The sequence below is a fragment of the Pristiophorus japonicus genome, chromosome 14, assembly GCF_044704955.1.
Source record: "Pristiophorus japonicus isolate sPriJap1 chromosome 14, sPriJap1.hap1, whole genome shotgun sequence".
Classification (NCBI taxonomy): domain Eukaryota; kingdom Metazoa; phylum Chordata; class Chondrichthyes; family Pristiophoridae; genus Pristiophorus; species Pristiophorus japonicus.
In genome coordinates this window covers 103721404-103732794 of record NC_091990.1, presented here as the reverse complement: position 1 = coordinate 103732794, position 11391 = coordinate 103721404, and the positions used below count along the sequence as shown (strand labels likewise).

General features: G+C 47.7%; 1 protein-coding gene across 3 annotated transcripts in view; it reads right to left on the bottom strand.

Annotated features, from left to right (window-relative positions):
- Window positions 1-1658: 1658 nt before the first annotated feature.
- bet1l (Bet1 golgi vesicular membrane trafficking protein-like) overlaps window positions 1659-11391 on the bottom strand; it is a 33845-nt gene continuing 24112 nt past the window's right edge. For all 3 annotated transcript variants that reach the window (XM_070898576.1, XM_070898577.1, XM_070898578.1), the window contains 3 exons: window positions 5677-5768; window positions 3305-3361; window positions 1659-2488 (listed from right to left, as the gene is read on the bottom strand). In XM_070898576.1, the coding sequence (XP_070754677.1) occupies window positions 2321-2488; window positions 3305-3361; window positions 5677-5768 (317 nt within the window). In that variant the 3' untranslated portion in view covers window positions 1659-2320. The remainder of the gene's footprint in view (window positions 2489-3304; window positions 3362-5676; window positions 5769-11391) is intronic.

The following is an 11391-nucleotide window of genomic DNA, read 5'->3' as shown; positions in this document are numbered from 1 at the left end:
AATGGCCTACTCCTGCACCTGTTTTCTATGTACCTATCTGGAGACCACCCCCCCCCCCCTTCCAGGTGATGTACCATACTGGGAAGACCCTCCCCCTCTGGATGATGTACAATTCTGGGGAGGACCCACCCCACTCCTGGGTAATGTACCTCTCTGGGGAGACCCCCCCCCCCCCCCCCCAGGTGATATATCTCTGGAGATATATCCAAGTGATATATCTAACTCCCTCTTGAATATATATCCAATGAACTGGCATCAACAACTCTCTGCGGCAGGGAATTCCACAGGTTAACAACTCTCTGAGTGAAGAAGTTTCTCCTCATCTCAGTCCTAAATGGCCTACCTCTTATCCTAAGACTATGTCCCCTGGTTCTGGACATCACCCAGAGGGGGTCTCCACAGAAGGTTTGAAACATTAGACATTCCCCCTCCAAGTGATGTATTTTGCAGCTATAGGTTTATGCTTGTACAGAAGCAAATCACATTTGCAACTTGCTGTAATAGTGAAGTCTTTCTCCACAATCTGACTGTGACATGATTTGTTAATTTAAGGTACTGCTGTGCGTAAATACAGAGCATAGCAACAGAAAGCTGAGCCCCACACAGACTAGAGTAGGAGTGAAAAGAAAAGTGCTTTTAGAAATTTATAATTACTTGCAGACGGTAATAGATACTGAACTGATTATATACTTTGCATTTTGTACTACTTGCCTTTATTGTGTTTTGTTAGCCTTTAACATTTAATCTCTAAACTGTTTACTGAACTAGCATTGAGCAGACCAATGCTGTTCAGTAAATCTCAACCAAGGACGTAGTTCAGGGACACTGCCCAATGGTGGAATGTGTGTCTGCGATTCCCCGACACGGCAATGGGATGCGGGTCTGTGTCTGCGATTACCCCACACGGCTATGGTATGCGGGTCTGTACATGAACGCAGCACTGGCCAATGGAGTATACACTGACACTCTGTCCACAGGTAAACTAATTCCTCAGGTAATATACCATTTCAGTTAACACAACACAACTTACACTGGTGGAAGGATTTCCAATCAAATGCCATTCACAGGTCAGGACATTTGAAAGAGTTCAACTCTGGGTAGTTGCAAATTAAAAATTAAACTCTTGTGTCAAAGGAATAGTTCATTGTAATTCCTTGCACTGTTGAATAAACCATTTCATAGGAAGTCTCTCATCTGATTTACTTGTGTGGTTTTGAAGGACTTTTTAGGGGAGAATCTATTGGAGACATTTCCAGCGGGGATGTGTAACTGATCAAGGCAACGTCTCGAGACCAGAACTGTTGATTCACAAGCCAGTGATGAGTACCGCAAGACTCGATAACAAACGGGCAGCTTGAACTCTACAGCACCCCCCACCACCCAACCCCAATCTGAACCCTGAGGAGAGAGGGAGAGGGAGGAGATGGTGGGGGGGGATGAGGTACAAGGGATCCGACAGGGTCAGTGTGGTTATCACGTGTCACTGCGCACAGTGGGGGTGGGGGAAATGGGGAGAGGAGATGGGGGGGGGAATAAGGGTTGGGGAAAAGGGGGGAGGGTAGGTTAGGTACAAGGGTCCCGACAGGGCCAGCGTGCCCACCACCAGTAAGAGCACAGCAGGATGGAGAGGACCGATGGAAAATAAACAGGACGCACAATTAGAGTTTTAAACCATTTAGGCGATCAATATTTATTCTGAGGGAAATACTTTAAAAACACCCACATAATATTCATCCTTCACGACTAAGTTAAGAGAATCAGTGAATTTTGGAAAAGAAGTGCTTTAACTCCGAGAAGATTATTAAATCAGGAAGCTATCATTGCCCTGGGAAATAATATTACAAAATATCCTTTGCAAAATGAAAATGTCATGAAACCAATAATTCTAATGATTATAAAGGTGTAGTTCTGCAAAGAATTTCCTTCAAAGAAAGGGAGTTGGGTTTGGATGGGAGACAGAGTCCCGATTTATCCTGCTACTGCAATGAAGAGATCGGGGCTTGAACACAGGCCTATCATTGTGCAAAACTCTCACACTGGATATCGCAACTGGTCCATTGTTTGTACTGTACACCAGCGTGTGTGACACAGCACAGGCATAGTCAGGTCATACAAGATCCTATTCCCTCACCGCTCCCATAAAGTGCATCTTTGTCATCGATTCCCAGGCTGATCAAGGGAACCTCTTGAGCTGCTGTAAGGATAAACCTTGGAGTAAAGGAGAGAGCAGTCAGCTTTGGCGACAGTGTCCAGAGGAAGCTGGCGGAGTATCCCGGATCACTGCATCAGTTCCTGGTCACCTTGTGCGATTGTAAACAGCTCAGGTCTGCATCCTGGTGACCAGGTAGTACAGGATGAAGAAGAGCAGGACCAGTCCGACAGACATGTAACACAGTAGCTTCTTGTTGTCTCTGCCCGATTTCACCATCGTGGAAAACCTCTTCACACTTCCCGTCAAAAGTCCAGTAACACTCGAAAAATCCGTATCCTGGCACCGAATCAAAACAAGCCTTTTATGGTTAAAAAGATCAACTTGTCACACCCAATTCATTCAAACCAAGTCTCGCTTGGAACCATGCTCCCATGTCTGTAGCGCTCACTCCTGGGCCAGACGGGAAACTTGGGTAGACAATCCCTCTGCCACCTCTCGCCTCTGACCTCGCTCACCCCCTTCAGCTCGGTTTGTAACCGACACTGCCATATTCTGCTCTGCTCCGCGCCTTCCTCTCTCGCTGTTACTGAGCTCCATGTACCCTCCCAGAATATTACAGAACAGAGGGAGACAGAACTACCCAACACCTTAGTCCCATTCCGCTGCGCTTCCCCCAGACCCTTTGAAAACGCTTCTACAAATATTCATCCACTTCACTGTTAAAGCCGGTTCTGGATTCGGTTTCTGGTCAGACATTCCTTGCTGTTAATGCGCAGGAAAAACATCTTGCCTCTCCTTTTGATCTTAAATTTATGCCCTCTAGTTACCGAGTTATTTATTTTATCACAACCCCTCCTACATCCTTACTGTTGAATCAAGACCCACTGCACCATCTCCGACCCCAACTCCTACTTTCCCACGATCTCCAAATCGTGGATCTCCGTACCCTTGTCGCCAGACCCTTCCATCTGCAATCGACAGGCATTGCAAGCCGAGCCTGCTCTCACCCCTCACTGATCCTTCACCCTGCCGTCAGTGTCAGTGATGCTCTGCACGATGGCCTCCAGAATTGGTTTCACAATTTTAGCGCAATGTTAAACTATAGCTAAGGAAAACAAATGGAGCTTCTTCCCCTTTAGAATGTATACTCACCATGCCATCCAGATACCTATTCTGATCCTCTGCTTCCTGATCAATATCCAGGGCAATCTGTTTGACCAGAGAATTGATTAAATTAACAAGTTACAAACAAAGCAACTGACAGACAGACTGCTGGGGATGACAACGCAAGGTTCTAAATCTGCAATTACTGCAAATTACAGCACACAGAACAGGTGTCAGCCGTGACTCAGTACTCGCACTCTTCATAGTCAGACAGTCGAGGGTTCAAGTCCCACTGCAGGACTTCAGCACAAAATCTAGGCTGACATACAGGGGCAGTACCGAGGGAGCGCCGCACTGTCGGAGGGGTAGTACCAAGGGAGCGCCGCACTGTCGGAGGGGCAGTACCAAGGGAGCGCCGCACTGTCGGAGGGGCAGTACCGAGGGAGCACTGCACTGTCTGAGGGGCCGTCTTTCAGATGAGACATTAAATCGAGGCCCCGTCTGATCTCCGAGGTGGATGTTGAAAATTCCAGAGCCGCTATTCGAAGAGCAGAGTTGTCCTGGTGTCCTCAACCAACAGCAGCAGAAACACATACATTGCTCATTCACCTATTTACTTTACAACAGTACAAAAGTACTTCATTGGCTGTAAATGGTTTGGGATGTCCTGAGGTTGTGAAAGGCGCTATAGAAATGCGAGTCTTCCTTTTTACTGTCTGTAGGGTTTTGCGTAAAATGGTTGCCCCATTTACCGAATGAAAGTCACAACCATCATTCTCTGACTGCGACCGTGGAGCATCCTTCCACATCCTCTCTGCAGCTTTCAACACCTTTAACCAAACCATCCTCCTCCAGTTCTCCAGCTACTTGAGACTGCCCTCTTACGCATTCCATCATAGCTGGAGCATCTCGAGCAATGGCTTTACTTCCCACCATTCGGTCAGCTCAGGAGGCCCCCAAAGATCCATCACTACCCCTCTTCCTCACCTACCTGCGGGCTTGGGCTCAGCTTCCACAAGAACACTCTTGATCCACTCGCTGCCTCAGTGCTGTCAGCCTGCTCGCCTAACGTCCAATCTTCCATCAATATTAACTTCTTCTAACTGGTAACCCTGGCAAAACCAAAACCATCATCTTCAGCCCCCACCATCAACTCTATACCCGCTCAATGATTCCATCCCCCTCGTCTGCCACCATCTCAGGTTGAACTGTTGGCTATTCAATCTCATATCCTCTCCATCACCAAACCGCCTACCCCCAGCTCTAACACTGCCTGCCACTGAACTCAAGACATTGGAGCAGGAGTCTGCCATTCGGCCCCTCGAGCCTGCTCTGCCATTCAACAAGATCATAGCTGATCTTCTAACTCAACTTCACTTTCCCGCCCGAAGCCCATATCCACGACCCTAACTCAGGCCACTTGCCATTCAAACCCTCCATCCATGACTGTCACCCCCAGACTCGACTATTCCAATGCTTTCCTGGTCAGCTTTCCACCCTCCATATCTTCATCTGAAACCTCGACAACCTGTCCCCCCTCCAATTCCCTGTTCCCCTGACTCTGGCCTCGAGTGTAACTCCCACTTCCTTCATCCCACCATTGGCAGCCATGCCTTAAACCAACAGGGCCCTGCTCCCTAGAATTTCCTCCCTAAACCCCTCCACCTCCCTGTCCTCCTTCAAGCCCACCACATGGACCAGGATTCTGATCTCCCTATTCTAATCTCTGCTCTTGCCTCTGCAAACAGTTTCTTCACAATCCTCTGACGTGCCTTGTAACATTTTCCGATGGTCAAGGCACTTTATTAATAGAAGCTGTTATTATTGCTCCAACACATTAAACTCTCCCTGTGGATTTAATCTTTCTTGCATTTGACTGGAACAGATAGGTTGCACCTCTTAGAACCTATCCTGTTGTTTTGGAATCATATCTTTAAATGATTCCCCAGGATCTCATCATTATTGCAATGAATACCCGAGAAACAATATGGACAGAAATCTTAATTGTGTGGCTGTGCCTGTTCCAGTTAAATACTAGTTTCATTAGTTACTAGTTATACTCTAAACTCATCATTTGCTGATCGAACATAATCAAAGTGATGATTAATGATTGTCACAGGTTTTGGAAGAGGCAGGGAAATCTGCAGCAACATCACATCACCAGGCTCCCATTAATCGTCTCAACTAAAACTAATGAAGTCCTTGAGGATTATTGCAGCATTTTAAAAACGGGTTTGAGTTATTCTCGAGGGAGCTCTACCCAACAAATCCACCTTCTTCCATTGACCAGCATCACCAAGTCCGGCCAATCGATAGCAGACGAAGGGAAACCAGAGTGCAAGGGAAGACCAGCGTTTTAAGGTCACTGATTATTCCGAGATGAGAGGCTTAAAAATGTTGCAAATTAAGATGTGACAAACCGATTTGAGCCGGGACACTTTGCTGGACAAGTTATCGGCCATCCGTTTGTTTTCTGTATCGAGCATTTGGTCCACGGCACTGGAACCGAGGCCTGGAGGGAAACAGAGAAATAGGCAGCATGTGAATGCAGTGCAAAAGCTGCTGACATCATTCAGATGGAGTGAGAACACTCAATGGTTGGAAGGAACAATTCTAATAAATCTCACAATGCATTTCCAAATGCAAACTATTTTGTCCCCAATTATGAATTCCAAGAGATTGCCCACAACAGAGTCAGACTAACTGGTCTACAATTACCCGGTTAAACATCCTGTCCTTTCTTGGACAAAGGGGCTTACGCTCCATAGATCAGCACAACTTGCATATTTATGGAGGATTGAAGCAGTGTGATCAGATCCTCTGCTGTCTCCTCTTCGCCGCCCTTCACTTTGGTTCAGCAGCACGCCCACCTCACAGTCACCGGTCATGGATCCAGCATGGAGTAGAGTTTGGCACTCCAGTACAGTACGGAGGGAGAGCTGCATTGCTGAGGCGCCTTCTTTCGGAAGAGGCGATAAACCGAAGACCCCCCACAGCAAACGCTGATCCCCCCCCCACAGCAAACACTGAGCCCCCCCCACAGCAAACACTGAGCCCCCCCCACCCCACAGCAAGCACTGACCCCTCCCCCACAGTAAACATTGACCCCCCCCCACAGCAAACACTGACCCCCGCCCCCACACAGCAAACACTGACCCCCCCGCCCCCACACAGCAAACACTGACCCCCCCCTGCCCCCACACAGCAAACACTGCCCCCCCCTGCCCCCACACAGCAAACACTGACCCCCCCACACAGCAAACACTGACCCCCCCCCCCACAGCAAACACTGACCCCTTCCATCCCCCCAGCAAACACTGACCCCCCCCCCACCCCACAGCAAACAAACACTGACCCACCCCCCACCAAACCAAACACTGACCCCCCCCCCCCCCACAGCAAACACTGATCCCCCTCCCCCCTCCAACACACATTATTTGGTCATTTATCTCATTGCTGTTTATGGGTCTTTGCTGTGCAGAAATTGGCTGCCATGTCTGCCTACAGACAGTGGTGACATTTCAAAGTAATTTATTGGCTGTGAAGAACTTTGGGGTGCCCTGAGGATATGGAAGTGCTATACAAATGCAAGCCTATGGTGCAGGTCACTAGGGTGTGGTGTTGTATCCACCTCGAGTTTAAAAAGGAGTCACACGTGTGTTTTGCTCTGTTATTGAGAGAGATTGATTGCTGTGATTAGTCAAGGTGTCCATTATCGTATCGTACGACTACCGGGATGGCAGGAGGTGAACTGGATGGACCTGGTCTGTCTTCATTGAGCAGTTCCGACTGATCTGGAAAGCAGATATATCTGCTTATATGATATATAAGCAGATATATGACCTTGGACATATTCTAAACTGCGCTCCCCTCTTTGGCCACTTGCATTATCTTTATTTTAGTCTATCTTATGCTCGTTAAAATCATCCAGCATTATTGCCTTTAGTCCCGTTCACCCATCACCCCCTGTGCTCACTGACCTACATTGGTTCCTGATTAAGCAACGCCTCGACTTCAAAATTCTCATCCTTGTTTACAAATCCCTCCAGGGCCTCACGCCCCCCCCGCCCACCCCCCCATCTCTGCAATCTCCTCCAGCCTCACATACAACCCCCCCCCCCTCCCCAGATGTCAGCGCTCCTCCAATTCTGCCCTCTTGAGCATCCCTGATTATAATCGCTCAACATCTTGTTGCCTAGGCCCTAAGCTCTGGAAGTCCCTGCCTAAACCTCTCTACCTTTCTTCCCTCCTTCAAGACACTCCTTAAAACCTACCTCTTTGACCAAGCTTTTGGTCACCTATACTAATTTCTCCTTATGTGGCTCGGTGTCAATTTTTGTGTTGTATAATACTCCTGTGAAGCGCCTTGGGACGTTTCACTACGTTAAAGGCGCTATATAAATGCAAGTTGTTGTTGGTGGTGGTCTTTCAGATCTCTCTTGCCGAGCCTCCATCTCCTGAGCAGTGATGAATCCCAGCAACGTCAGTTAGCTGCGGAACCTGCCCGATTGCTGCATTGATGGTTCAGCCTGTCTTTCCATTGAGTGTTTACCAAGTTTTACTTGTTTTACCATCGCTGCACGTTTACATAAATAGCTCCCAGAACACCCATTTCTGGTGGGAGCCGTGTCTGCGCTCAGATTAGGTCACTTAGTAATGACACAGAATGTATGGCACAGCAGCAGGCCAATCGGCCCTCGTGGTCCTTGCCAGTGTTTATGCTTCACGCAAACCTGCTGCTACCTACTTCATCGCACCCCACCAGCATCTTCTATTAAGGTTGCTCATCATCCAGCCATTAAGGGAGCATTAATGTAAACCCTCACACACACAGTTTCCAACATGCTCGTTACTTGAAATGAATGATCAAAATCCAGAGTATCTGATTAAACACTTTTAAGCGAATGAGGCAGAAGCTAACAGTACTGATCACAGACTCATGTCAGAACATAAATCTCATGAGAACTGAAAACTAATTGAGAATTAAACACTTTGGGGATTCTAGCTAATGATGGCGCAAGGAGATGTATTACATTCGTATCTGTAGTCATGACTATGGGCAGGACTGTTGCCTAGCTCAGCTTTTTGTTCAGACAAAGAAGGTAAATGGCTTCCTTCTGTGCTGCGTGACTCTTACGAAATGTTTACTCTATGTACGAGTTACAAGCTGTATTTATGGCAAAAAGGTAGAGACCATATGCAGTCTGCCATGAACCAAACCCCGCTGCTTGCGTGAACCGGGAGTGGGATAGAGCGCCATGGGATTAACAGCTGTCCCACCACAGACCACGTGGGATGCCCAACACATTGTCCTGCCTACACCAAAAAGTGGTTAAAGCCACACCATCAGATTGTTCCATACAGGCTAAAAAAAGAAGTCAGATTTATTTGAAAGATTATACAAAGAAAGCAGAAAATTGCCGAGGGTACAAATACTTCAGAAAGCAAAGAATAAAACAGTCTATAAGGGTTAAGCATCTTCTTTAGATAGTATTTCTTACGTAGTTAGCAGAGCTTGAGATGGCTGCAGAGATCATTCGGCCCATTGTGCCTGTGCTGGCTCTCTGCAAGAGCTGTTCAGTAAATCCCACCCCTGCTCGTTCCCCGTAGCCCTGCATGCTTTAAACAGGCTTCAGAGTTCCGAGACTATCGAGGCGAGGGGAAAAAAACTAATTGGCCAAGACACGTGCTCCCAATCGCTGTTCAATCTGTGGACTTCAGCTACACGGTGCCCTGTAATCAACATAAACCTTAATCATCAACCTTAAACTCATGGTCTACATTCATCGGAATTACTAGACAAAATAGACCAGGGTCCAGGGTCCATCTAGTTTGCCTTCTCCCATCCTAAGAGTCGCATGGTACAGCGATAATGAAGTTGTTGACCAATCACAGCGATCAATCTCTATCAACGAGTCTACAACAAACCCAGACACGAGGTGAGGAAAGCCCCCAGTGGGGGAGAGCTTTGGGAACCTGAGGTCCAAGGTCACTTGTTCCTCCCGAGCTCGCTGCACTCGTCACACGTCATGATTCACATTACTCATACACTGTACCCCTGCATATATAAATTGGAGCTTGGGCAAGATACTGGTGAATGTCTGTGCCACTGAGCCCCAACACTAATCAATGCCTTCAGGAGAGGAGAGAATTAGAAACATAGAAAATAGGTGCAGGAGTAGGCCATTCGGCCTGCACCACCATGCAATAAGATCATGGCTGATCATTTACCTCAGTACCCCTTTCCTGCTTTCTCTCCATACCCCTTGATCTCTTTAGCTGTAAGGGCCATATCTAACTACCTTTTGAGTAAATCCAACGAACTGACATCAACTCTCCGCGGTAGAGAATTCCACAGGTTAACAACTCTGAGTGAAGAAGTTTCTCCTCATCTCAGTCCTAAATGGCCTACCCCTTATCCCAAGACTGTGTCCCCTGGTTCTGGACTTCCCCACCATCGGGAACATTCTTCCCGCAGCTAACCTGTCCAGTCCCGTCAGAATCCATGCATTTGCCCACTCACCTAACCTGTCGAAGTCACCCTGCAGCCTCCTCACAGCTCACACCGCCACCCAGCTTAGTGTCATCTGCAAACTTGGAGATATTACACTCAATTCCTTCATCTAAATCATTGATGTATGTATGATGTATATGTATTTACAGCATAAAAACTGTACATTACAGCAATTCAGATTGGTGCTTAAAACCATACACTGAGTCAAGATTTCACTGACCACAATAAATCAGTGAAAGCTAATCATCCTGAATCACCCGAGTCATCATCATAGGCAGTCCCTCGGAATCGAGGAAGACTTGTTTTCACTCTTAGAATGAGTCCTTAGGTGGTTGAATAGTCCAATACGAGAGCCACGGTCCCTGCCACAAGTGGGACAGACAGTCATTGAGGGTAAGGGAGGGTGGGACAGTTTTGCCGCACTTTCCTTCTGCTGCCTGCGCTTGTTTTCAGCATGCTCTCGGCGATGGGACTCGGTGTGCTCAGCGCCCTCCCGGACGCACTTCTTCCACTCAGGGCGGTCTTTGGCCAGGGACTCCCAGGTAACGGTGGGGATGCCGCACTTTATCAGGGAGGCTTTGAGGGTGTCCTTGTAACATTTCCTCTGTCCACCTTTGGCTCGTTTGCCATGAATGAGTTCCGAGTAGAGCGTTTGCTTTGGGAGTCCTGTGTCTGGCATGCAGACAATGTGGCCTGCCCAGCGGAGCTGATCAAGTGTGATCAGTGCTTCAATGCTGGGGATGTTGGCCTGGTCGAGGACACTAATGTTGGTGCGTCTGTCCCCCCAGGGGGATTTGTAGGATCTCGCGGAGGCATCGTTGATGGTACTTCTCCAGTGACTTGATCAGAGTACGAATCACACAGACGCTGCAGTACATGACAAGACAGCTAACAGGAGCAGCAATCCAGGCTCCTGGGATCCAGAGATGGGATGGGAAGGAAGAGAAGGAGGAGGAGCTTAAACTTTACAAATGGACAAAGCAGAGCCTGGAGGTGGTGACGAGGGGGTGAGAATGACAAAGGAGAGAGAATCCAGGCAAAGTATGAGAGAAAGGTACAGAGTACCATTCGTCAGCTATCCCTGAATCCCAGAGGGATGAGGAATATGATGCTAGTCAGAGGCATATGGAACAGGTGGATATAGCACAGAAACAGAGCCTGCCCCAGGAGATGGGAACGAGTTCAAATCACAGAATTATTCTATCGTCACAAAGATTACATTATACACATGAAAAGACAAGAGGACAGCTTTATATGTTGAGAAGAATTGAGAGAATTCTATTATATGAACTGATATTCTTGGGGAATGCAATGAAAAACTCTGACCTGACAAAGAGCAAGTGGAAGACAGCACGAGGATTAGAGGACTCCTGGGCAGGATAAAGATGGCGACGTGATAAGATGAGATAAAAAGGGTAAAGAAAGACAATGTTATAATAACTGGTGATGTCAGTCACCCCAATGCAGACTGGGAATTCTGCACGCAGCCAGGTCCCAGGGGGGACATTTCAACAGCTGGCTCTTCGCAATGATCGCAATACCTTTCATCATTTCGATTTGTTGTCAGGGTGTGTGCAATGCTGGCAAGGCCGGGTCTGTTCCCCTCATCCACCCAGAGATG